This window comes from Archocentrus centrarchus, chromosome 24 (genome assembly GCF_007364275.1).
Source record: "Archocentrus centrarchus isolate MPI-CPG fArcCen1 chromosome 24, fArcCen1, whole genome shotgun sequence".
Lineage (NCBI taxonomy): Eukaryota > Metazoa > Chordata > Actinopteri > Cichliformes > Cichlidae > Archocentrus > Archocentrus centrarchus.
The window spans coordinates 17,408,091-17,436,030 of record NC_044369.1 but is presented as its reverse complement, the minus strand read 5'-3'; the positions used below and the strand labels follow the sequence as shown (position 1 = coordinate 17,436,030).

Below are 27,940 nucleotides of genomic sequence, written 5' to 3'. Positions count from 1 at the left end.
CCTAACCCCAGTAAGTGCATGTCTTTGGACTGTGGGAGGAAACCGGAGCACCCGGAGGAAACCCACACAGCCACGGGGAGAACATGCAAACTCCTCACTGAGGAGTATTCCAGACGGTATTCCAGACTGACTCCAAACTGTGACTTGACAGAAGGGTGAGCAAGACTTCCTTTGCAGGGTTAGTGGGTCCGCTCCAGGAGGGAGGTAGGTGCTGGTGAAAATCCATGGTGTAAGGCTTCCAGGAGGGCAGGCAGGAGAACTCCGGCACACAAGAAGAGAGATTGTTTCCTGAGAAGAGGTAAGCAATGCTAGGAGTTATCTGCTGCGAAACAGGCAGAAGGAAACTAGAAACAAGTAGCAACAAAAGGAAAGAGCAAAAACTTCAAGTAATCATGAAATAAGCTTACAACTGGATTGACGCTGACTCTCTGACAAGAACAAATACAAGTAGTTGATTGGGTTGATGAAGCACAGGTGCATCTGGTAGCCACAGAGAAATGCCCCCCCCCCCCCCCCCCCCCCCCCCCCAAAAAAAAAGGGAGGAATACCCAGACCCAACCCAGCCTACAGTTAGATGGAGGCAAGGATACACCAGCATGGACCATGACATCATTATTTTTTTTTTAATCTCTCCCATTCTTACCCTCATCCAGCTTTCATTCCACCCTCTCTTTATCTCCTCTATTCACCCCCTCTCTCCTCCCTCCCTCAAGACCTTTTTGCTGTCGGGTGACAATGCTGACTACCGCAACACAATGCCACCCTCTATTTATAAGAAAGATTATCATTATACATGAATAAACAAAATCAAATAAACAACTGATTAATATTTCTACATATGTCTGCATCTGTGATTAAAGAATATTTTGCTTTCAGATGGTTCTAAGAGTCTTTCGGGATTTTGAAATACCTCCACAGTTCCAGTAATGTTGTTAAAATGATTAATATTTTTAAGAGAAGCTGAACTTCCTTTTACTGAATGGGACCTTGCTTTTTATCTCTATAAGGAAGGCAAGCCTCCATATACTTGTACACAAAGGTATGTTGTAATTTAACTCTGTACACAGAGAAAAATTGCATCATATCTAATATTAATTTGAGTTGAAATATTTGGAAGATTATGTCAGTGAAGAGGTGTAGTGGAACATCAAACACCAAAAACAGGAAACCAATGCTTTAGTTAAAATAAAAGCCACACCACCAAGTATTAAACAAGATGTCTTTCTTTCTTTGAAGCTGCATTCATCTAAACTTAAATCCAAAAACACAATAAATGTCTTATGATGCTGGCCAAGTGACACCAAACACCCAACACCCAACAATGTCTTCTTCACCTATTACTGGACATACAGTTGGGCCCATAAGTATTTGGACAGTGTCATAATTTTTTTGTAGTTTTGCCTCTGTACACCAAACAGCAGCTTTTAAGTCAAACAATCATTAAGTCACTGAGGTGCTGACATTCAGCTTTAATTCAAAGTGTTTGACAAAAGTGCTGCATTAACTGTTTGGGAATTAAAACCTTTTTTATACATAGTCCCCATTTTCAAAGGCTCAAAATTAAAATTACAAAAATTGCACCTTTGTCCAAATATTTATGGACCTAACTATATAAACCAATGATTGATCTAATTTATGAAAAATATTTGAAGGCTCGTGCTTAGAAAGTCACTCTGGAGTTTTCAGTGTGGGATCTATTTTAGTGGGCTAAATAAAAACTACAGGAGGGATTTTGAGGGGTGAAGAATACAAACGCCAAGCATAGCACAATAAGGTACAGCTTGGTGTGAGGCTGCATTTCCCTCTTTTAAAATTATGGCAATCTGATCCTGATTTCCAGTCTCGTACTGATGCTACAATGTGAATAGTATTATCTGAATAAACTAATATTTGCATCAATTTAAAAAAAAAATTCTATTACAGTATTAACCAGTAAACTGGAAGGAAGTGAATCTTGATGTAAAAGTTAAAAAAAAAAAAAAAGACAATACAAGTCTGCCCCGTCACAGGGTCCTCATATTCATGATCAAACATCTATATTTATATTGACCTCCATGCTGGTGAAACATTCACAAAAGAATCCAGTCAATACAGTGAGTGCTAACCACAATAGGCCCACTTTTCTGAGAAAGAGCTCTTATAGAGATAAATACCATAGAAATGTCAGCCACAAATAGACAGCTGTCATGGTAACTCCAGTATCTGATATCTAAAACGTCATTTTCCCACTTCTCTCTCTCCCTCTCTCTCTCTTTTTAAGCATTTGTTTGCTGCTCAGCCTCACGGAAAACCGGTGAGCACACAGAAGCCATGGCAACACCCCAAAGAGATGAAAAGTCTTTTTCCCGGCAACTAAAAGCTTATGAGTGGTAATTTAGTTGAAAGAGTTATGAAAAAAATTAAATGCATGATTAAGTTTTGAGAGGGGCGACATGCGTAAGTGTTGCGTTGCTTCTTTCATCCTAGTAATTGTAAGATTTACTACCCATCCTCTGCTTCATAGTCATAAGAAACCAAATGTTTGATGACTTCTTTCCTGTCGTCTGGATAAAGACCGCAGTAGCCTTGCGTGTGCTGGCAGATTCCCCGTAGATAAGCAATCTGCCTTGAAACGCCTGTCCCATGAGGCAATGCACTCAGCTTATCAACATGATTCATCTTCCTGATTGTCTGGTGTGTCTAAGGGCGCTGTGCAGTGTACAGTGGGTGAGAGGCACATCGACCTGCTGCAGCTGCAGCTGGGGTCGTGTGTAGAACATAGGAGGGAATGGTAGAAAAAAATACTAATTATCCAGTATTTATGATCACCAGTTTAATGCATGTGAAAGTGCAGAAGGACAGGCAGTTTTATGTTTAATGTCTGTCACATTTACTGTCATTCACTCCCTGTTGCTTCCCTCACAACATTGCGGTAAATATTAGCCTCTGGCACTGCTGCTGAAATATTAAAACAGCTGGGGGAGCATGCCACGGAGTGAGCGCACAGGTAGGCGTGTGGCTGCTGCTCTCCTCCGATGACACGTGGATGATTAATCAATGCAATGCGCGCACTTCAGCTGAAACGCTAAGTGTTAGGAACCTTGCTTGTCTCATTGGCTAGTTGGAAGGGGGGGCTACCGGAAAAAGGACCGCAGGATGACCAACCCCGCGCGCCGTGCGTGAATAAACACATTCGGGTCCGAAGCCGTAAACAGGAAAAACTGCGGAGCCCGAACCCGCTGCCTGAAAACTTAGGCGCTGTCCATGGTGCTGAATTTGAATAGCCCTTCGCCGTCCCCTCGGGCCGTAGGGGGACCTGCGACCCTGCTGTGAGCATCATATTTGCAGCGACCTGTTCGTACCTGAGCTCACCGGATGATCGATGATCCGGAGGATGGTGGAGGTGTACGATTTCAGCCGCCAGGTTTAGAAGGACAGCAGACTGTCTCAGTTCGCACGTGAACATGGATGAAGGACTTGTGGAATTAAAACCCGAATGAAGACAACACAACATGCCCCTGAGGACGCGGTTTGCTACGTACTTTGACAGGTTATCTATTTACTGACCAGATCGAGCCCGATTCAGCCAGCAGCAGCAGCTCATTCACTCATCCATCCATTCATGAGAGGAATTCCAACACGTTGCAAAGATGAACTGTTGTAATTTAGTGACCCTTCAAGGATAGGAGATTTGCATTGTTTTTGCTTTTTTAAATCTAAGAAGAGCAAATACATCCACCAAGGCATGGCTCGTCTGCTTGTTTTGGTCAACTCCGTGGTCCTGTTGCTTTTTGGCAGTGATATGTTCCTGGTGGGAGCAAGTAAGTATGAGCCTCTCAAGCAGAATCAAATTAATTAGTGTGTCTTTTGTAGCCTTTTAAAATGCACCATTACTCAAACTATTACAGACCTTTTGGGGGTGGGGGGAATTATGCACCTTAATTACACAACTCATTTATACATATCAAATCTGTGCTAAAAGATGTTTATGCTTAGGCTTCTTATTCTGTTCTCATCATTAGATCCAGCGTATAACACCTGTTTAACCAGCTATATGAGATGGGCCTTATAGCATCATTATTACTATATCTAAATAATTTATTTTAAAAAAAATGTTGCGTCTGTTAAAAAAAAATACCCTTGGTATTTTACATAGACAGATTAAAAATAAGCAAAAATCAAACCAAAATCTACTGTTGACGCATCCAGCTTTTCCCCCACTCACTTGGAAGGTAATATTGTGTGTAGTTTCACTAAAGACAATGCCGTTTAACCCCTTTTCAGTGATTGACTGGGCCAATCACTTCATTTTTGCTACAGCTACACTAATTGCAGAGCAAACACTGTCACAATAGACAGATCACCAGTGCATAAACTGTGTGCCATTTAATTTACATGCAATGTGGTTATGTTTGCATTCTTTCCATTGCAAGGTCTGCTTCAGGCTTAATATGTATGAATCCTTACTATTTCTGCCACAGAAATCTCCTGAGCCTCTGTATGCATGCATCTACAGTATCTCTGTCTCTTTATCTGTCTACCTCTATCACTTTCCCCCCTCGCCTCTCAGGGGAACTGAGTCCTACATGTGATAGTGCCTTGAGAGAATCAGATTGGCACTTCATGGTTTCTGTGGGTGTGTGCGCTGTCTGCCTCAGACACATATTCAGAGCTTTTCTAATGTTTTGTGCGTGACATGTGACGCAAAAGGCATCTCTGATCTCTGTGGAGTTTGCCCAGAGCTGGCGCTTGTCAGGAGCAGAAAAAGCTATTACTGACATCATAAGTGTTCTAGTCATAAATATAAATGTGGCTGCTGTGCTGAGATTTAAAGTAAATTAAAACAAATGTTGAATTCATTGCTGCCAGTCCAAATGAAGCTATGAGACTGTGGGAAGGAGTCATTTAGAAGGAGGTGTAAATTAATTGTAAGATTATTTGGTGCAACGTGAAGGTAGGGAAAAGGTGTATTTTAAGTTGAGGAATGGGAGAAATTAGCTTAACTCAGTGTGTATTAATAAGAAAAGTTAGTGTACAGCAAAGGTTCTGAAATGAGTTTTTTCCTTCTTTTACACACGCCTCATGATTATCAAAGAACCTTTTGCATTTGCTCATTTTTTAATCTGCAGTTTCTGCAGCTTGTTACAAGCTGTATTTGATTCCTGTATTAACCATGTATTCAACTTAACACAGAGCTTCCTATATATGCATGTTGTTGAGAAAAAGTCTAACCCTTTCCAGACTGAAACAAAATTGCGATGCAGTTCTTTCTTATATCAATTAGTACGAACATCTGAATTCAGTTTTTGTCATTTCTGCACCAAATGTGACAAGAAAGACTTGAATATTGGCACCTATATTAATATTCACACACAAGCGAAAATCAAGCACGCTAGAAAAGAGATCCCACATCAGGCATAACCGGAGCTTCAGACACCAAACAAATGTAGATTAAAACTTATTGGATTTATTGGATAGCTGGGCTCATATCATACTTCAAATTGGCAATATGTTGTTCATAAACTGGTGACACATTCTTGACAAATAGATGCTCTCAGTTACAAATTAATTAATTAGAATGAAAGCCAATATTTGCTCATGCCGTCATAATTTTGTCTGCTGCGATATGGTATTTATTTTAAACACACAAACGTAACAGGAAAAAGGATGTCAGATTTTTCACCAAGGTTTTGTGTGTCACACTTGTCTTGTTCAGATGTCTGCAGAACACCCACTGTAGGTGCACATTACACTTTGTGGCGGATGAAGTAATGTCAGCTTAAAACTGAAAAGCCTCAAGGTTGGGCCAGTGATTACATTAACCTTAGAGCGGTGCCGTGTCCCATCTGGTCTCACTGCCATTTCACATCCTCTGGATCTGTGAGCAATAAGACAGTAAGGAAAGGGCCAGTAAGTGGTCCTATAGTCAAGGGGCTCTGAATTGTGTAGGAAAATGCCAGGCCCTTTTGCACACCTATCTACTGTACTTCACACTGCTGTTGTGAAATTAGATAGACAAGTGTAATGAAGCAAGAGATTTAATGTCACATTAAATCACTGCTCTCACGTGACATCATATGAAAGAAAAATGTCTCAGAAGCGGACAAGGACAATGACATTCAAAAGTAATACAGTGTAGGGGCACACAGCGCTGCAGCTGAAATAAAACCAGCACAACACTGCTGAAGAGCCCAATAACAGGCAATTTGCAAGCAGTTGTGCGACAACCTCCTGCTGTGCAGAGGAGCACATTTAGACTTCCCATGACTGACTCTGAAATGTGTCCAGATGAAGCCGTTTGAAGATTGACTGGGCAACTCATCAAAACCTGAGGCTCAGTTATTACCTTTATTTATGTCAATGAGGGTTTTATTTCACGAGGGGGCTTGACATTATAAGTACTAGAAAAGAATTAAACTGCAAGTAGTCCTTCAAACTGTCACTAGCGTAGAGGCAATTGAAATGTGATTAATAATACAGGAACACAAAAAAAGACTGCTTGGTAAGCCATTGTTCTAGCATTTAAATGTGTTTGTATTAGTGAACACATCAGTCCTTCTGGACAGTTTATGCCCACTTAACTAAACACACATTCATGTCAGACAGCTTTTAAAGCAGCAGCAGCTTCTGTCTAGACAGTTACAGAGTAACGCAGCAAACACCTCTTAAAACACCTTTTAAAAAATTAAATGGCTACATAAGCCTATATGCTGCTAAATTTAAGGTTGTAGAGTATGAGGGGAATAAAAGAACTGTGATGCAGAATGCATTGGAAATGTGTAGGTGCTCTGTTATACATTTTTATGTTGTGTAGAAAACTGAATGAAACAGTTGTTTAAAATGCACAGCTAGATGTGAAATTTATCAATATTAGAAAACATAAATGTTTTTGAAATGCAAAGAGGTAGAATAAGTCACTCACCACCATCGCACGTTTTTTAAAGCAATGTGAGGAATGACAGTGTCTTTTTGCATCCAGATACAATGCGAGAGACAAAAAAACAAAGCTTTCAAAAATGTTGGAAGAATGTAAAATCCCCATAAAAACAGATTGGGAGGTTTATTTTCAAAAGTATATGCTGATTTCGTGAACATGTCCCAAAATATCATTGAAATCTGGAGAACTCTCTGCACATGGGGAACAAAGATGAATCTCTACATGTGTGGCTGTGATTTTTTTCAAGCACTCCATTAAAAGCAGTTATAATCTGTAGTTGTAATCACTGCATGGACTCACACAGTCACTGCACAATTCATTACTTCATCCACAAAGTTAAAACTCTGCGATGTTAAGAGAAACACATATAAAAGAAGATTTAAAACAAACAAACAAACAAACAAAAACATGGTCTAGCCTGGAGCTGAAACTATCCTGTGCCCTGACCAGTTGAAGTTTGAAATTATTCCAGTTATTAATTATTTCAAGCAATACTGAGTTTTTTTTCCAAAAAATGCAGCAGGTGATCTCTTTGATTCCCACATATCTACCTAATTAAAGTAACTGTGTTAAAAATGCCTGTGTTCCAACTTTTTTTTGGAAGTGTTGATTGTCTCAAATCTTTCAGCATTTGATATTTTGTCTTTTCTATTCACATGAACACCGGGTTTAAAATATTTGCAAATCATTGCATTCTGCTTTCATTTACATTTTCCAGAGTGATCCAGTTTTTCTGAAAAAAAAAAAAAGCGGGCCAAGTAATAATGATGTAATCTCTAATTTTCTACTTATACGGGTTTAATCATTGTGCTATGCTTACTGTCTGCATTATATTCTGGGATCAACAGTGTCGCAGGCTGCCTTCTTACAATAAATCAAAACTTTTATTTTTTGACCATAAAGCATCTCCAGTCACTCTTATTGTGTGAAGCCTGAGCAGCCAGGAAGCAAACAGGCAGTTCTGCTTCGCAAGCAAACATAGAGGTCAAAATACAAGATGCCACCCCTCTATCTGGCTCTGATAAACTCAACCTGGGCTCATTTCCACATGGCTCATCAGCCATTCAAAGATCCACCAGCACTTTCTCTATGTCTGTGTGTGCACTCTGGTTAGATGGGGTAGTAGCTAATGTGCTTGACTATAAGCTATGATTCATCCTGGCAGTGCTCCCACATCCCAAGAGGGTTGTAGCTATTGCCTTTTTATTTCAGATCTTACATAATGCATTCTGTGGAGTGGGGCTCACCCGAGGCACGTGTGCAGATAACAAGTATTGAAGTATCTGCAATGACAACCATTACTGCAGTAGGAAACACCAAAGGAGCTAGAGGGGATCATTTGAACTTTTGGCCCGCACATTAATGAAAATATTTGCATCTGAAAATTGCAGCTTTCATCTGCTGTCTAATAAGCCAGCAGTGATTCAATTTTAGAAATGTAAACACCATTTTGCTTATTTATTACGAGGCTGTAAATGAATGAATAGCCTTTTTTAATGGAGCCATTTCAGCTAATTCTTCATTTTGTAATGCCCCACACTTAAAGTTTCAAATATGCATGTCCCATTCAACTGCCTGTAATGGAAATGGTGTCCTATAGGAAGATGGCATTCACCTAGTACATTACATTAGTGATGATTCAAGGCCCGATTCCCCTTGCTCCATCATCAGTAAATGATCCACAGACAGCGCATCATGGATACTAGCTATTTCTTTACCCATGCGCGACTCTGTCTAACCCCCATTACCTAAAGGACAATGAGCTTCAAGAGAAATTAATGTGTCCCATCTTGGATAAATGCTACCCCCAGCTTCTGGAGAAGGCTCGCTTTAAAACACGTGCTGATGGCAATCAAGCCTTAATGCTTTTTTGCTCTGTTAACAGCAAAGTGTGTCCTCAATAAACAAACGGCTATCCCCATTATCTTGGCAAAAGGTGCATGGGTAATTCTGCTGCCACAACAATTAAAGCTTCTGTGGAGCTTTTAGAAAGGCAGCGTCACTGCCAGTCAGTTCCAGGATGATGTGATTTAATTTTACTGATAAAAGATTCAAGCACAATCAGCAGTCATTTAAACACTGTCACAACAGAAGGACATTGGAACCATGATTGGAAATATCTACAATATCCCCAGGGAAGTTCAAAGAAAATTGATACTGTTTGTGACTTTCTGTTACTCTTAACCTCATGCACGTTAAACTCCTTATAGCACCTGCTTACATAAAGCAGCTTCTTATTACATGGAGAAAATGAGGCAGACATAACCTCGGAGCCTCTTAATGCCTGTGTTACCAACAGCCACCCCCCCACTCCCACCCCTGCTCCCCCCACACTATGTCCACAGAACATTAATTTCCTCTCACGCTTTCCATCACAGAGTAAGAATTAGTCTGGTCCCTTGTTCAGCCCATTCACTCCTTTCCACAAACCAATCCGAGCGTGTCATGAGCCAGAGAAACTGAGCGTCATGCTTGTCATTGACCCTGACCCCCATGTGCCACGTAGTGCCATGAGGGCTGGGGCAGGGAGACTGATAGCCTCGCCTGACCCGAGGGTCCAGAGATCTGCCTCAATGTCACCTTTTGCACAGAACAGAGCGGCCCTCATTGATTGTCGCAGAGATTAAATAGGCAGAAGTGCAAGAAGCAAAAGATGGGAGTACGAGAGAAAGAGATAAAAAGAAAAAAAGAGAGACAGACATATGTGGATAAGAGGAAAATGATATTAGAGTGACTGAGCAAGGAAACCGCACACCATCTGAAATACCTCTCAATTTCATCATTTTGGCTTTCATCTTTCTTTTTCAAGTGCAGTTTTTTTGATGAAATATGGTCCGTGCACAGTGCATGCTGTTGGCTGTGATCTCAAGACAGCTGTGTTATATATTATTTAATCCATGCTGCATGAGTTTACAAAAGCGACTGAAATACAAATCGACTTCACAGCTGTTGATTAACACTCACTTTGAGGTGAACTGTTGAAGAAAGTTTTACTTAAAGGGCCACTGCAATAATGTAGTCATAACTCAGTAGAAATACGCCTGTTCCATGCATATTTTATGTCTTATTTGATGCAATCCCGTATTTTTTTTTTTATGCCGTGTCATTGCAAAAAATTTCAACTCATTTGACCTTTTCCACGTATCATCAAGTCCATTAGCCATAATGGTAACAACAAAGGCCTCACAGAAGGTCTCCAGGTTCCAAACTGTCGAGCCTGTCCCATCTCACCTATCCATCTGACCCGAGCGATTCTTTATCGCTATACAGTCCTCCCCTCCTTCTATTAGAGCTGTCACTCTGTGATACTCCTGCTTTTTGCTTGTCCCAGCTTTTGTTCTCACTTTGCAATCAGCATGTCTACTGGCAACTAAATCATGATAGATGGCTGCAAGGTGACAGGTTGAAGAAACATAGCCCTGTCTGGAGAGGTGAACATGTTATAGACCACGAAGGTCTAGTCTGTCAGGTTGATACACGAGCCTGTTTGGATTAGTGTACAGTAAGTAGATTTGCAGGTTCATAAAAACTGCAAGCACACAGATTATTTAAATTAGCTACTAAATTGATTTATTTGAAATTTACAGTAACTGCTGGGTCAAAGGTGATGGCAAAGTCCTGTTGTTGGTGGGCCCCCTTCAAAAACACATATTACAAATAATTACAATAACTCAGAGTGTACTAATAGTTTGTTTTTCACTGAGAAGCGCCTTGAGGCGACTGTTTGTTGTGATATATATATATAAATAAAACTGAACTGAATTGAATTGAGAATGCCTGTAGAAACAGATCTATCTCTGACCTGATGCAGCACATATCGTTTTGCTCTGGGGACACAACAGTGATTTTAAATAGCACTGTGTTTTTAAAAAAAATAAATAAATAAAAGAAAAAAAAAGGTTTATTGGTGCAAAGATGCAAAGCTGGCATCTGAAGGTGACAGGAGGGACATAAAAAAGCAAGCCAAAACACAAAAGAGTTCATGATGAGTTCATCTGCAGTCTTCCCAATTTGCATTTTACAAGCAAGACTGAAGTAAGTAAATAGGTTCTCTGAAGTGAGACTTCAGAGCACCAACATGATTCTTGAGACCTTCCATGTGCAGTATGGACAGATGGCATGGATCTAATCAAATATCAGGATAAGCAGCTGGATTAACAGATCTCTCTCTTGCTGTTTACTTTCCCCCAGACCGGCCACCAGCTCCTGTCAATGTGTCTGTCATGCACCTGCGAGCCGACTCGGCAACTATATTGTGGGAGGTTCCAGAGGGGGACATAATAATTGGCTTCTCCATCTCACAGCAGGTAATTCCAAAACATCAAATGCAGAAAACCCTAAAAAAAATTAGAATCTTTTTTTATTTTTATTTTTTTGCTATAATCCTTTTGATTTTATGGTGCCAACAAGCCAGCAGGTAGACTGGTGAAGTGCATCTGGAAAACAAATTCCAGGTGCACTTCACCCATTTTTGGCACCAGTGGACCATAATAATTAACTGCATAAACTTGGTACAGGCTGAATGAAGCATGCCTTTCAGCGTGAAGCCAGAATAAAACTTGGTGTGGCTGATTTGCCGAGAGAAAACAGGGTTGCACCATGTGAAGACACCAAAACTGCATTCATTTTTTTTTTTCAGGATGAAAAGATTTCAAAGGCCTAAAATAGGAAAGCAGTAAATGCTAACAATGAATGACAGAATGCAATATGCTGCTGTAATCATGTTTATGCTTTATGCAACCAGAAACATTATGCATCCATTTACTTTGTTTCTCATTCAGTATGACTGATGGGCTGAATATGACACCCACTCCCCCTCTTCATTGTGTATAGCGGCCGCCTTTGAACACCTTCAGCATTCGCCTTGAGTGTCTATGGCAGTTTAATCACAAGATTATTCAATGTTTACAGACAGTTACACGTTTTTTTTTTTCAGTAAGATCTCTCAGTCAAGCATGGCTATAAAAATAAATAAGACATTTGGCCTGACGTCAGTCTAAGTGCAGCTCTGCATTTTACTGGAGGAATAATTCTTTTGCTGTAGGTCTTGATTGCTCCAATAATATTGTGAAAGGTCAAAGACAAAGTCTGAGATTGTGAAAACTTGTCTCTCCGTACTTGTGGTTTAACTTAATCAGACATCAGTTCCCAGTCAAGACCCCGTATGGTGAAAATAAAGTGCCAACTGTTAATATAATAAAATACCCAGCATGTCTTTCACCAGAATCTGGAATATTTTCTGGTTGGTCTCCTCTATCTCTCATTGGCCTGCACCCTATGCAAGCCCCCGATTGCTTTTTCTTTCTTTTTTAATGACATTGGAGAGAAATACATTGTTGAGTAGCATTGCCCTAAAGACAAAAATTCATGAGGTGAAACAAAGACACTGTCTTACTTTGAGACCCATTTTTTTCAGACCTTTTATTTATATCTGGTCACCACATTGCCCACTGTGGTAATCACTGAATCTACTCTGCTCTTTGTTTGCTGCTTAACTCAGCCATTTCAGGCAAATTGTTGTGCACCTTAAGTCTGGATCTACTGGAAGTTTGAGACAATGCTTAACAAATTTATTAGCTCACCACCGAATGTAAGGTTTATGCCCCCAGCTGCACTAAATTAACAGTATTGCTAATTACCAAAATCATTTCTGATGTTTCTTATGATTTCTAAAATATTTGTTTTCTTGTTTTCATGAAAGGTGGTTTCATAAGTTTGTTTGTTTTTTTTTCTCCCAATCTCAGGTACTTTTTCAAAGAGATTTGTTGGGTTTCACTCTATAATATACATATGGTGGGTCTTTACCACAGACTGTACATGTATGTAAAGACTGCATTCTTTCTAATGGTCAGCAGAGGAAAACTCATCTGGTTGCAAAAAGAAGTACAATTTTATCGAAGTGTAGAGAAATACAGCCACTTAAACTATAACCTCAGTTAATCTTTTCCCAATAGTTTATGGTTGTTGTGTCTTGATAGCGATGCCGTGTAAATGTATTGAAGAAATTCTTCACCGACACAGTGTCTTTGAATAACATAGATTTATTACAAGTAAAACAATGCCGTATCAAACACTCCTGGATGTGCTCAGGAGAGACCGCCAAGTTGCTGATCTTATTTTATACAGTATGTTTGTTTTGTAAGAAAAAACAGATCATAAAGCAGGTTATGCTTTAGGGCAAGATGTCAAGGTGGTGTGAGTGTGTGTACCAAGATGGCACCAGCCAAAATACTTAGCTCATGACTACTTTCTATAGAGTGTTTTCCTTACAGTACAAATATTACTTTTGCTGTGAACTAATGCAATATCAGCGAGTGAACTGCATTGAAATCAGTAGTGTAATGCTATTGCTTTTCATCCTTCTTCATATTTTCAGCAGCAGGATGGACACATGCAGCGATTCATTCGGGAGGTCAACACAACCAGCCGTTCTTGTGTTCTTTGGGACCTTGAGGAGGAAACAGACTATATCATCCAGGTCCAGTCTATTGGCCTCTATGGCGAGAGTCAAGCCAGCAAGAAGAAACATTTTCGCACCCTAAAGAAATCAGACCGTTTCCCTTCCAACAGCTCTAACCAAGGTATGGTGCTCTGAGACCTTTTTACCCAAATTAATTTGAGAAAAATAAAATCCCAACATGCTGTCTGCCAGATATGGATTTTACAAGTTTTACACAGACATGATGAAAATTACTGCTATGCTTACAAATCACTGAATTCTGCAGGTCAAAGAGAAAGAAAAAATATAAGAAAAGCGAAGAATTGTTCCTATTCTACAAATTGAAGAAAATGACAGATTCGCCAAAATGAGATAAACATGTGGATTGCTGTTATGTTTCAAACTGACTACATTCTTCATTTAGTGTTTGAGGAGTCTTCAATCTTATTATCAGTCATTCAACTACTGTAATTAAACTGAGAAAAGCAGTTGGATGGATGTTTGGTATTATTGTGTGCTCCACGTAGAACGGGGACAAGAAAAACAAAAGAATCAAGTTGTCTGAGGAGATAAGAAAGAAAATATTCCAGAGCATAATGAAGGTGAAGGCTACAATACAATCCAAGCATCTTGAATCCTGCAACCAGAGATGAAATCTAATTAATAAGTTTGATGACCACAGGACTGCAGACAACCTATCTGGAGGTGGCTGCAGAGAAATCTGTCAAAAACTTGTTTAAAACAAAAAATCATAACATCATAACAAACTAAATTCATGTTTTTATACTCAGCACACTGAACAAAGAAATCACAAATGAATCAAGCGTAACATTCAACTACAAAAAAAGTAAATGGCTATAATTTGGCATCTTAATAAAAAATAATAATGTGCTTTGCTATTTTTTTCTCCCTTTTTGTTAAACAATACATTTGAAAATTCATGGATAGCAGCAATAATTATATTTTAGCATTAAAAATAACCTTTTGATTAAAGAGCTGACACATACTGGCAGATTAACCATTACAGAAACATAAAAAAAAAATCATTTTGGTAATTACTGTTAATTTAGGCCAGCTGGGGCATAAACCTCACATTGGGTGGTTGTCTAATAAATTTGTTAAGCACTATAGATGTGATTATTAGATTGTTAATTATTTAATGCATCTGACACATGGTGGCATGAATCTGTAAAGGACACAATAAAACTAGAAAATAATGGACATTATGTTTTACCCATGTCCTGTCAAAGCTGCTATACCAGAATAATGACCCCCAACATCTTAAAACACCCATCAAAGCATGAAAAGAAAATATTACACATTCAGAAGTGACCTGAGTGTCCTTAATTGAATCACAAGCAATCACACATTAAGAAGTCTCATTAAAAGCTGGATTGCTCTAGCTGGCTTAAATGAGTATGCTACAAAACATTGGGTTGGGGTGGGCAAGGTGCTGTCAAATTTATCTAAATGCAGTATAAGTGATAAGTTCACAAGCAGTCACAGCGCCAGTTTTGTGCCATGTTTGGACTCCCTCACTTACATAACATAATGCTTTGCTTTTAATTCTATGTGATCTGCCACAGGCCTTTTTTCCCGAGGCACACGCAGAAGCAACTCATTATAGACACTTTCCCCGCTGTCGCGCTAAAGCCTCTTCTGGCTTTTGAATGCTTTTAAGCACCCTAACACTGGGAATGAGATGCAGTAAAGGTTAGTGCCGACAAAAGCAAGTAACCAGAAGCTTCCTCTCAGAGCGGCTCTCCTAGACACCAGTACATTATTGACAGAAGCTTCGGGTATGTCAGTGGCCAAACTGCTCTGAATTTATGCAGCTCTATATCACTCTGGGTGTTCCCATCCAAACACCAAAATGCTTCACGTTCACGTATCGGCTCAGTTTATGGGCAGGAGAAAATGTGAAGACCGTGACCAACAGAGAATAAGTTCAGATTTCATACAGCTCAGATGTGGAAAAAGGCTATTCGGATTTTCTGTATTTCAGAACAAAGTCCTCTCCTAATCTTCTCCAGAATACCATGAATGAATGAATGAATGTGGGAAGAGCCAAATGCATTAACTCACAGAGTAATGGCACGGCATTTGACATTGCTCTAGAAACATGCCTAACACTTCAAAAAAAAAAATTATTTTTTGATTTTATGGTCTTGTCAAAGTCACGAATATAGGAAGTGCTGATGCAAGGGAATCATAAATGTTTCTGTTCAGCTGACTCAGGTTGTGTACCATTAGTTAAGCTGGCAAGACTGGCCAAAGTAAAGAGAAAGAAACTAATTCAAGTTCAGCACTAAAGCCTGTGCTCTAATACAGACACTAGCATTAAATTCCTTCCCTGTGGTTTCACATTATTTTCAGCATTTATTTTTTAACTTAAGTTTTCTTTAAGTTAAAAAAATAAGTGCTTTAGAAAGCTAAATAACCATAATATATCTTAATAAATTGCTGAGCAAGAGCAGGGTTACGGTCAGTGCAAACGCTTGGAAAAGATTTACTATGCAACATTAATCAGGATTTGTGGCCTCTCGAGTCATCCAACTGGGTCAGAGAAACAGCCCATTCAGTGATGTTCTTCATTTGTAGGAATTTGTTTTGGTGCGTAAAAGACATCAGTGTCAGCTTTCCATAAATCTAATGCCGACACTGCTGACTCCTCATGGCCCAGCTTTAAAGTCCAATCACATCAAGTTTCTTGATGCAACTTTTGGGAACTTCATTACTCGACATCTCTTTTCTTGTTTGACCCTGTATCAGTTTTTATGATTTCAATTTTCTTGTCAAATGTAATTCAGACTGAATATTGCCCTCAAGTGATGGACGTACACAAATCACAATACACCTTAGCAAACAATGAAGTCAAAGAAAGTCAAAAACATAAGCACGTCAGGTGATCTCAGGTACTCTGCTAATGTTCTAAAATTACATAATATACTGCTGCAATCAGTAAAACATCCATCCATCCATTCCACTTAACCTGTTCAGGGTCCCAGGGGGGCTGCATGGAGCCTATCCCAGCTGTCATAGGGCGAGAGGCAGGGCGCACCCTGTACAGATCGCCAGCCCATCGCAGGGCCAACACAGAGAGACAGACAACCATTCACACTCACATTCACACCTATGGGCAATTTAGAACCACCAGTTAATCTAACCCATGTCTTTGGACTGTGGGAGGAAACCGGAGCACCCAGAGGAAACCCACGCAGACACAGGGAGAACAGGCAAACTCCACACAGAAAGGCCCGAGCCAAGGTGGACCTTCTAGCTGTTTTTCTAGCTGTGAGGCAGCACTGCTAACCGCCACGCCATCATGTATGTTAAATATTACGGCTTATACTTCACAAATGTGCAAATCTAATCAAAGACAACATCAATTGTTACGTTTCACTTATGAACACTTGTTTTACTTTAACTCTTCAAATCTGCAGGAATGCAAAGTGACCCATTTTCACCGAGCATTCACCCATATGTTAAAAACAGAACTAGGCTGGCTAGCGATCACAGCCTACATTTGGGTTATGATAAAGTTTTTCACATTCAAGAGGGAATTTGTTAATGTTAAAATATAATATATATGTAATATAAATAATATAATGCATTAAAAATATCTAATCACTGCAAGGGATTGAGCCAATGAAAAAAGCAGACTCCATTCTTTAAGGTGAGAAATGAGGCTTTTGTCCTACATATTATCTCATTTAACCACAATATTCATAACAAAAAGACTGATTACATTTGTGTCTCTTAAAAAACAAACAAACCAACAAAAAAAAAATAATAATACAATTTTTTTTAATTTAATGCATGCTAAGTTAATGTGATATTTTTTGTTGGAGATCTTCCTGCTGACTGTTGTTCCATAAAAAGTCATTTTATTCTAGCTGGCTCTGACACCATAGACATAGAGCCATTTCATCCTTTGTCACAGCCAAGTGCCTCCTATTGAAATTAAATTGATTTGCAGTATATACCAGACATTCCAGAGCCAGAGCTATGATACATACTGTATGAATCAATATTGTTTGGGGTTTTTTTTAACAAAGCGATTTTATTGAAAATGTGATTACATATTATTGTATGTTGTTTACCTGGATGGCCAGATTCTGAGTCATTCCATTGTATATAAAGTATTTCCTGGCAAGAGTCAATGGAGAAATTTGAATAGACTGCAGTACTCTTTTTTTCAGCACCAACATCACTTCCCAAACTCTATTAGCTTCACAGAAAGCTTTGAATGAGAGTACACATTTATGTGTGTGTCACTTGTCCTTCAAGAGCTGTGTTGTGGTTCTGGCGCTTGGTGGATTCCCCTTTCAGGGTGGATGGATGGATGCTGATTTTTTTGCACAGTTTATTATTATTATAATTATTACCTTTATTTTATTTTGTTTTATTTTACCAGGAATTACCATTGAGATTGCAATCTCTTTTACAAGAGGGACTTGGCATTCAGGCAATATATTGTACTGAGTCACCCTTCATTTTTTTTTATGTTGCTAGCAAAATGGGAAATAAGTGCAACAATTTATTGAAACATATGCAAAGATACATGGGAATATATTATATAAGGCAAAAACAGTGGCTCCATACTGTAGTGGTTTATACATACACCTAACAAGCGAAATTCCCAGTCCAATCCTGGGAGGGAATTCTGGCATAAAAACTCTGCCAAATCAAACTTGCAGAGCGACCCCTTGTGGAGAAGAGAGCAACCAAAAGCAGCTTCTTCCTCCTCTGAGGAGGCCAATCCGTGACTGTGTTCTATTGTGTATTTTTTTATCCAGGTATGTTTTTACAGCATTGGCAGAGTGTTTGGGATCATTGTCATGCTGAAAAATGAAGGTGTTGCCAATCAGATGCTTTCCATATGGTACTGCATGATGGAATCAGAATCAGAATCAGAATCAGAATCTTTATTGTCATTGTACACAGAAGTTGCACAACGAAATTTAAAATGCATTCCTTTCTAGGTGCCTCAGACAATAAATAATAAAATAATAAAAATATGAGTGATAAAAATGATTACTAAAATACAGTGCACAATAGTAAATTAAGACGAATCTAGCCCCAATACACACACCAACGCACGCACACAGTCAGCACTACCACCCCACATCACTGTCCAAACCACACAGAGTTCAGTTCAATGATAGCCCTGGCATAAAAGCTGTTCCTCAGTCTGTTTGTTCTGGCCTTCATTGTCCTGAAACGTCTGCCTGATGGCAGTAGCTGAAACAAGGAGTGTCCAGGGTGTGAGGGGTCCTGGAGGATGTTCTGTGCCCTCCTCTGGCAGCGGGCATTGAACAGTTCCTGGAGGGAGGGCAGGGGACAGCCTATGATCTTTTGAGCCGTGTTGATGATTCGCTGGAGTGTTTTCCTGTCTGCTGCTGTGCAGCTGTTGAACCACACGCACAGACAGTAGGTCAGGATGCTCTCTACACAGCAACGGTAGAAGGACACCAGCAGATTCTGGGTCAGATAGTTGCTCCTAAGAACCCTCAGGAAATGCAGTCTCTGTTGGGCCTTCCTGACAATGCTGGTCGTATTGATACTCCAGGTCAAATCATCCTGCAGATGTACTCCCAGGAACCTAAAATCTGAAACCAGCTCCACTTCATCCCCCTCGATGAACAGAGGTTGAATGACATGTGTTGTCCTCCTAAAGTCTACTACCATCTCCTTTGTCTTAGTGGTGTTCAGGATCAAGTTATTCTCACTGCACCACCTTGACAGCCGCTGCCCCTCGTCCCGGTATGCTGACTCATCCCCGCCTGATATGAGCCCCACCACAGTGGTGTCATCCGCAAACTTAATGATGCAGTTACTGGCATGCACAGTGGTGTGAAAAAGTGTTTGCCCCCTGCCTCATTTCCTGTTTTTTTGCATATTTGTCACACTTAAGTGTTTCGGAACATCAAACCAATTTAAACAATAGTCAAGGACAACACAAGTAAACACAAAATGCAAGTTGTAAATGAAGGTGTTTATTAGTAAAGGTGAAAAAAAATCCAAACCATCATGGCCCTGTGTGAAAAAGTGATTGCCCCCTAAACCTAATAACTGGTTGGGCCACCCTTAGCAGCAACAACTGCAACCAAGCATCTGCGATAACTTGCAATGAGGCTTTTACAGCGTTCTGGAGGAATTTTGGCCCACTCATCTTTGCAGAATTGTCCTAATTCAGTTACATTAGAGGGTTTTCGAGCATGAACGGCCTTTTTAAGGTCATACCACAACATCTAAATAGGATTCAGGTCAGGACTTTGGCTAGGCCACTCCAAAGTCTTCATTTTGTTTTTCTTCAGCCATTCAGTGGTGGACTTGCTGGTGTGTTTAGGATCATTGTCCTGCTGCAGAACCCAAGTACGTTTAAGCTTGAGTACACGAACAGATGGTCTGACATTCTCCCTCAGGATCTCTTGGTAGACAGCAGAATTCATAGTTCCATTTATCACAGCAAGTCTTCCAGGTCCTGACGCAGCAAAACAGCCCCAGACCATCACACTACCACCACCATATTTTACTGTTGGTATAATGTTCTTTTTCTGAAATGCAGTGTTCCTTTTACGCCAGATGTAATGGGACACACACCTTCCAAAGAGTTCCACTTTTGTCTCATCGGTCCACAGAATGTTGTCCCAAAAGTCTTGGGGATCATCAAGATGCGTTTTGGAAAAATTGAGATGAGCTTTAATGTTCTTTTTGCTCAGCAGTGGTTTTCTTCTTGGAACTCTGCCATGCAGGCCATTTTTGCTCAGTCTTTTTCTGATGGTGGAGGCATGAACTCTGACCTTAACTGAGGCAAGTGAGGCCTGCAGTTCTTTGGACGTTGTTGTGGTGTCTTTTGTGACCTCTTGGATGAGTCGTCGCTGCGCCCTTGGGGTAATTTTGGGCGGCCGGCCACTCCTGAGAAGGTTCACCACTGTTCCATGTCTTCGCCATTTGTGGATAATGGCTCTCACTGTGGTTCGCTGGATTCCCAAAGCTTTGGAAATGGCTTTATAACCCTTTCCAGACTGATAGATCTCAATTACTTTCTTTCTCAATTGCTCCTGAATTTCTTTGGATCTCGGCATGTTGTGTAGCTTTCAAGGATCTTCTGGTGGACCTTACTGTGTCAGGCAGCTCCTATTTAAGTGATGTCTTGATTGGGAACAGGTGTGGCAATAATCAGGCCTAGGTGTGGCTAGGGAAATTAAACTCAGGTGTGAAAAACCACAGTTATAGTATGTTTTAACAAGGGGGGCAATCACTTTTTCACACAGGGCCATGATGGTTTGGATTTTTTTTCACCTTTACTAATAAACACCTTCATTTACAACTTGCATTTTGTGTTTACTTGTGTTGTCCTTGTCTATTGTTTAAATTGGTTTGATGTTCCGAAACACTTAAGTGTGACAAACATGCAAAAAAACAGGAAATGAGGCAGGGGGCAAACACTTTTTCACACCACTGTATGGAGGTGCAGTCATGTGTGTAGAGGGTGAAGAGTAGGGGACTCAGCACACAGCCCTGTGGAGAGCCGGTGCTGAGGCTGATGGCTGAAGAGAGGTGGGGACCTACTCTTACCCTCTGGGAACGGTCTGTCAGGAAGTCCTTGATCCAAAGACAGGTGGAGCGTGGTATCCCCAGATCTGACAGTTTAGTCACCAGTCTGCCAGGAAGGATGGTGTTAAACGCCGAGCTGAAGTCCACAAAGAGCAGCCGAGCGTAGTTCCCCCCCTGCTCCAGGTGAGAGAAGGCAGAGTGGAGGGCCGTGGCAATGGCGTCCTCTGTGGACCGGTTGGCTCTGTAGGCAAACTGGTTGGGGTCTAGTCTGGGAGAGAGACTGGAGATGACGTGAGCCCGGACAAGCTTTTCAAAGCACTTCATAACAATTGGTGTTAGTGCTACTGGCCTGTAGTCATTCAAACCTCTGATAGTGTTCTTCTTGGGGATGGGGACGATAATGGAGGACTTCAGGCAGGAAGGGACAGCAGCCTGGCTCAGGGACTGGTTAAAAATGCTGGTAAAAATACCAGCCAGCTGAGCCGCACAGACCTTCAGTATCCGTCCAGAGACACCATCGGGCCCCACAGCTTTCCTGGGGTTCACAGTTTCCAGCATACGCCTCACCTCTTGCTCTTGCAGCCTGAGGATGCTGCTGCTGCCTGCTGAGGGATGTTGGATGGCTGTCTCTGATTGCTGTACCTCAAAGCGTGCAAAGAAGCTGTTCAGCTCCTCTGCCAGATTGATGTTACGCTGATCAACTAACAGGCTGGGTTTGTAGTTCAAAATATGCCGAACCCCTTGCCACACCTGCCTGAAGTCGTGGCTCTGGAAACAGTCCTCAATCCTCCTCTTATACACAGCCTTGGCCTCCCTGATGCCCCTCTTCAGGTTGGCTCTGGCAGCGCTGTAAAGCGCCCCATCACCAGCTCTGAAGGCGATGTTCCTTTCTCTGAGTAAGCTCTGCACCTTTCCATTCATCCATGGCTTTCTATTTGGAAAAACCCGGATATTCTTGTCCACAGTTACAGTGTCGGTGCAGAACTTGATGTAGTCCAGAACAGCCGAGGTATACTGCTCCAGGTCCTGGTGCTTGAATACGTCCCAGTCAGTTGTTTCAAAGCAGTCCTGCAGCTGTTGAGAGGCACCTTCAGGCCAGGTCTGAACAGTCTTAGATGTAGAAAGAGCAGTTTTGCTGAGGGGGGTGTATGCTGGAATCATAACCAGGGACAGATGGTCTGACTGGCCCAGATGTGGCAGTGGCACAGCCCTGAAACCCAGCTTGATGTTAGAGTAGACTTTATCCAGTGTGTTGTTCCCTCTTGTAGGGCATTTAACATGCTGATGGAACTTGGGTAGAACAGTCTTTAAATCGACATGGTTAAAGTCTCCTGCAATGATGTGTACAGCCTCAGGATATCTGCTCTGTTGACTGCAAACCGTGTCATGTAAGAGACTAACAGCCGAGTTAGCATTAGCATCAGGGGGAAGATAAACAACAGTGATCAAAACAGCTGTAAACTCACGGGGCAGATAGATGGGCCTGCATTTAACAGTCATGTACTCCAGGTCCGGAGAGCAGTGGCTGTTCACAGTCATACTGTCTGTACACCAGCTGTTGTTTACATACAAGCACACACCCCCTCCTCTGCTCTTACCGGAGGTCCGCATTCTGTCATGCCGGTGCGTTGTCCTGCCGGCTAGCTCGATGGCTGCATCAGGAATGGATGAATGAAGCCAGGTCTCAGTGAAGAGCAAAACGCAGCAGTCCTTCACGGTCCTGTTTGTAGCCACCAGCAGTCTCAACTCATCCATTTTATTCGGGAGTGATCTTACATTGGTGAGGAAAACACTGGGTAACGGAGGTCTATGAGGCCGTTTACGTAGCCTCTCCAAAACGCCAGCTCTGCCGCCTCTTTTCTGCCTCCTTTCTCTGCGCCGTCTCCGTCTGCGACCCCCCCTCACAGGGATGATGAACCACAAAGAGCCAGGTGGTCTGGCGATGTCCACCGGGATGTTGTGAGAGTGGAGGAAGTCAGCCATAACCGCCTGCTCACTTTGTGCTCCTATATATAGGAGTTCGTGCCGTCTGTATGTTATAATGTGCCGTCTGTATGTTATAATGTCCGCCCGACATAATGGTGATGTGTTGAGCCACAGTTGAAGCACACATAACAACATACACAATTTCACAGAGCACCGAAAAGGAGAGCACTGAGCCACTGCGACTATGCGCGCCGCAGTTTTGCAGGTATTTTGTACCTGCAAAACTGATGGTACTTTTCTGTGTTTATAATTCCATCAGTTTTGATATGATCTCCAACACCACTGGCTTAAATGCAGCCCCAAACAATGACAGAGCCTCCACCATGTTTTACAGATGACTGTAGACACTCACTGTTGTACCTCTCTCCTGACCTCCTTCGTACATACTGGCAATGATTCATCATCTGTAGCCACTGACTTTCAGTCCACTTCTTTTGTGATTATGCACACCTCAGACTTTTCTCCCTGTTTCCCTTCCTTAAGAATGGCTTCTTGACAGCCCTTGGCATCCCTTCCAGATGCATCTCTCAGATCCTCAATCAGGTCTGAGAGGATCTAACAAGGACATGATTTTCAGATATGTTCATCTGCTGTAGATATGTTTTTAACCCTGACACGTTTTTGTCTTCCACTTGTGTTATCTTTGCCATTTTCTATAGATTCAATAAGACCTGAAATGGCACTAAAAATGAGTGAAAAACAGCCAGTGTCCAAAGAAAAGATCTTCAGAAAGCCTGGAAAAGTATTGCTCAACACCACTTTACAAATAATTGCAAGAAACTCTGGCTTTTTGGAAGCAAAATATAAAGAAAGGATGGGGGACTCAAGAGTTTTGCACAGTAATATGTAATATTATATATATATATATATATATATATATATATATATATATATATATATATATATATATATATATATATATATATATATATATATATTCTTTTCTTTTTGCAAATTTAAAAAAGTCTTGAATTTGAAGAGAATCTCATTTCTTTTAGCTAGATGGGCTTCTTTTAAATTTCAGCCCTATGAGTGAGAATGAGAGATTTACACCACAGCAAAATATTCAAGCTCTCTGACAAAGGTGGGTAAACCAGCATGCTTGAATCAATACAAAATCTCCTAAAATATTATAAAAGTCATTCTCCAGAAACTGAAACTGCTGACATTGTTACCTGCACAAGTTACTGTCAATCTACTTCACACAGGGTTACAAAAAAGAAGAGCATTTTCAAAGAATGAAGGCTTTGAGCAGTCTAACCTAACTAGGCAGGTGGTCCCCTTGGACACAATTACTGCATGATACTTCAAAGCAAAGCTTTGCTGTCTCTACTGACTCAAAAGCTACATCTATAGGGTCTCCTATTAACAGCACTGAGACAAAGGCATGCCACACACTAATATCGTCAGTATGATTCATACTTGGGCTTATCTCCATCTGCATGCAGTGTTTAATATGAGGTTAAAGACTAGCCTTGTATATTATGCAACCAAAACAGCTGCAACAAAACGCTATTATTATTATTATCATTTTAAGGATATGCTCATTATGAATTAGCAATAAACATGTATGTCAGATCAGCTCTTCTTTTGTCAGTACTGTAAGTGGGAACTAAGGAGCCCAGTTAGTGTAGTTTTTCCTTTGTTGCTTGACACAGAAATTCAGCTATATTACTATTTTTGTTTCATAATGTTCAAATTGTCATTGGAAATGTGTGGACTGCAGGCACTACAGTTCAACTTTTTAACTTTTTGAGAAGCATGGCTGTAAGAAAAAAAAAAGCATTTAAGATAAGATAGTGTTTATTTGTCACATGCACAGTTATACACAGTACAATGCACAGTGAAATGTATTTTGTACCTGCAACCTTATATACACACACATATAAATAAGAATAAAAATAAAAAAAAAGTAATTCACACTATACACTATACTCTATATACTATACACTATACACACTTTTTAAATTATGATATTTACACTGTGCAATAATGGTCCAGTTAGGGCTCAGAGTTGAGCAGACGGATGGCTTGTGGGTAAAAACTCTTCTTCAACCTTTCAGTCTTAGCCCTCAGGCAGCGGTAACGCCGGCCTGATGGGAGCAGGGAGAAGAGAGAGTGTCCGGGGTGGCTGGGCTGTTTTAGGATCTTCATGGCCCTCAGCCTGCACTGCTTGGTGTAAATGTCCTGCAGGTTGGGGAGGGTGGTTCTGATGGTCCGTTCAGCTGAACGAACCACCCTTTTTAGGGCCATGAAGTCCTGCTTGGTGCAGTTTCCCATCCAGGTGGTGATGCTCCCACGCATGATGCTCTCAATGGTGCAGGTGTAAAAGTTCCTGAGCACCTTGAGTGGGAGCTTGAAGTCTCTCAGCCGCCTGAGGAGGTAGAGACGCTGTCTGGCCTTCTTCACAGTGATGTTTATGTGATTATGTGTTTATTCTGACAATCAGTGGAAAAACTTTTAAAATATTTTACAGAGTAGTGCAACCTAAAATAAAACTGCTCAGTCTGAAGTAAACATCATGAAAGACTCAGCCATTGTGGCACCAGTACAGAATCCCCAGTGTGTTGTTGCATAGTTCCCTGACATAGTTCACAGCCAAAGCCAACATTGCGGGATTAGGGGTGAGCAAAAGGACGGTCAACTAATTATCTCAGCACAAATTCTTTGGTGTACTGGAGGCAGCAAAATCCACTCATTCTCCGCTAGCACAGATTCACCCAGCATATCTGAGTATGGCACTGACATGAAAAATTAATGAAACAACACATGGAAATGTAATTCGGGCCCTTGTGTTAGTACATCAAGTTTCCACACGTATAAACCAATGATCCAAAATATTATGACCACTCACACTCACATGGAGCAAATAACAGTAGAAGTATGAATTGACAGTGATCCAAGGAGGTATGAATCCCGTGCCCTGGGATTCTAATGTGGCAGATCCAAATCTTGTTTTACAGAACTTAAAAGATCTGGTCCCACTATCTTCGCCATATGCTTGCTTATAGGTGCTTGGTCTCTATCATTGTAGCATCTGTACCTTACAATATAAAGCACCATGAGGTGACTGTTGTTGTGATTTTTTTGCTGTATAAATAAAATTGAATTGAATTGAATATCTTGGTGTCAGATACATTAGAGAACCTTTAACTGTACATGCCAGTGGGTCAGAGTTGTTTTGGTGGCACATGAAGGAGACAGAGGTTTGGCTTATCGGTGTAGTATATAGTATATACAGACTATACAGCTTGTACCAGTGCACTCTTACAAGTTAAGCTTGATCATTAGATCAAATAAAAACTTCCAACAAGAACAAGAAGTTCAGTGTGGAAGTAAGAATTCTCACCGATCGCATTCATCTCTGAAACAGCCTTTGATGCGTCGTCATCAGCCCAACACTTCTACCAGAAATCTCTCTACACACAGACCCAGCCATGTTTTCAGAAGTATCATGCAGTATAGACTTCCAGCTTTCCTCTAGGAGGGTCAGTTAAAGTAGTTACTGACTTACTGAAAAAAATGGGTTAAAATGTATGCTTAATAACTAGTGTGTGGGTAGTTATTTTAGAGCAGATTAGATAGAGGACAGATAGAGGTTCTAATAAACTAGAGAACAACGCAGAGGAGCAAAAGTCATAACTGCCAATCGACCTGAGCTCTGACCTGAGCGCACCTGCAATATCAGTGTTGAGTCTTAAATAAAGTTCAGAACTTTCCATCAGATTGGGTGAAGTTCCCATATCTCTCATGCAGCACACAGTTCTTAAGTTCCTACTACTGCAAATCATGTGTTTGGTTTAGGCGAGGGTGCTGCTTGTGTAGAGACTTGAGGAGGCGTAACACAGGCTGGACATGCACTCAGTTTTCTGTTCATACTGAAGTTTAGATAAAGATGGGGTAAAGAGGGATCATTTTCATTTTTTAGATATAGCCACTGTCGTGCAGTATATTTCTACAATAGAAATGATAAGTTCCCAGTTAATTAATCATGGGACAGCATGGTGGCATCGGGTTTAGCACTGTTGCCTCACAGCAAGAAGGTCCTGGTTTCGAATCCATCTGGCCTGGGCTTTTCTGTGTGGAGTTTGCATATTTTCCCCGTGTCTGTGTGGGTTCTCTCCGGGTACTCCGGCTTCTTTCCACAGTTCAAAGACATGTGGCTCCAAGTCTTATTGACAAATTAGCATCTGGCATTTCTTTTTAATTTGTGGTGGTTTTGATGATGTACTCCTACTCCTGCACCCTCTCCAAAGACATGCCCACAGTACCAAGATGGCAGTTCATTTGACCCAACTCCCAAACTGTTTTCATGTGAAGAGAGCTGACAGTCTGGCATTTGAAGCCAATTTCTTGACAACTTGATTCCATAAAAGAAGCAATTGGGAAGAGTGGCGCTCTGGAAGAGTTCCATCCATGCGAGTTGAGAGGTAGCTTGGAAAGTGGAAGGTTTATAGTCAATCCACTTAAAGGAGGATTAATGTTACAAGATTGATGCCCCCCCAATGACTACAATAGTTCTGTTAAATGCAGTAACTGTCATGAGTGATAGGGAAAGCATATATTTTTGTCAGTCAATACAGACACAAAGTGAGTTTAATTTATAATATAAAGCAGACTGTCTCTCAGGCTGCGTCAGGCTGTTATTTCTACTCCATAAAGTGTTCTGTATGGATTCCATTTAAATGTGCAGTGCATCTTGAAGTTTATATTTAGTGTTCTGATGTGTTCTTGCTTTACTGCAATCATCCTATCTGTCCTCTCTCCAAGATGACCCCACTGTGCAGGGACTGGACAAGTCTCGACATCTACAAACCGGAGAGATGATCATAATTGTCGTGGTCTTGGTCATGTGGGCAGGTAAGTTTGTAGATGTGTGGTGTTCATTCACAAAGAACGTGAAAAAGAGGGGCTGGGTTGGAGGTGCAGAATGGCAGCAGAATCAGATTCAGGATCAGCTGATTTGGTATTAAGCTATCTCTTACATTTAGATTTTATTATTCTGACAGGAGATTTAGTGCTGTCTAATACACTGC

General features: G+C 40.9%; 1 protein-coding gene across 1 annotated transcript in view; it reads left to right on the top strand.

Annotated features, from left to right (window-relative positions):
* The first annotated feature begins 3,181 nt into the window (after positions 1-3,181).
* fndc4a (fibronectin type III domain containing 4a) overlaps positions 3,182-27,940 on the top strand; it is a 29,791-nt gene continuing 5,032 nt past the window's right edge. The window contains exons 1-4 of the mRNA XM_030721661.1: positions 3,182-3,800; positions 11,108-11,223; positions 13,293-13,497; positions 27,675-27,764. Of these exons, the coding sequence (XP_030577521.1) occupies positions 3,725-3,800; positions 11,108-11,223; positions 13,293-13,497; positions 27,675-27,764 (487 nt within the window). The 5' untranslated portion in view covers positions 3,182-3,724. The remainder of the gene's footprint in view (positions 3,801-11,107; positions 11,224-13,292; positions 13,498-27,674; positions 27,765-27,940) is intronic.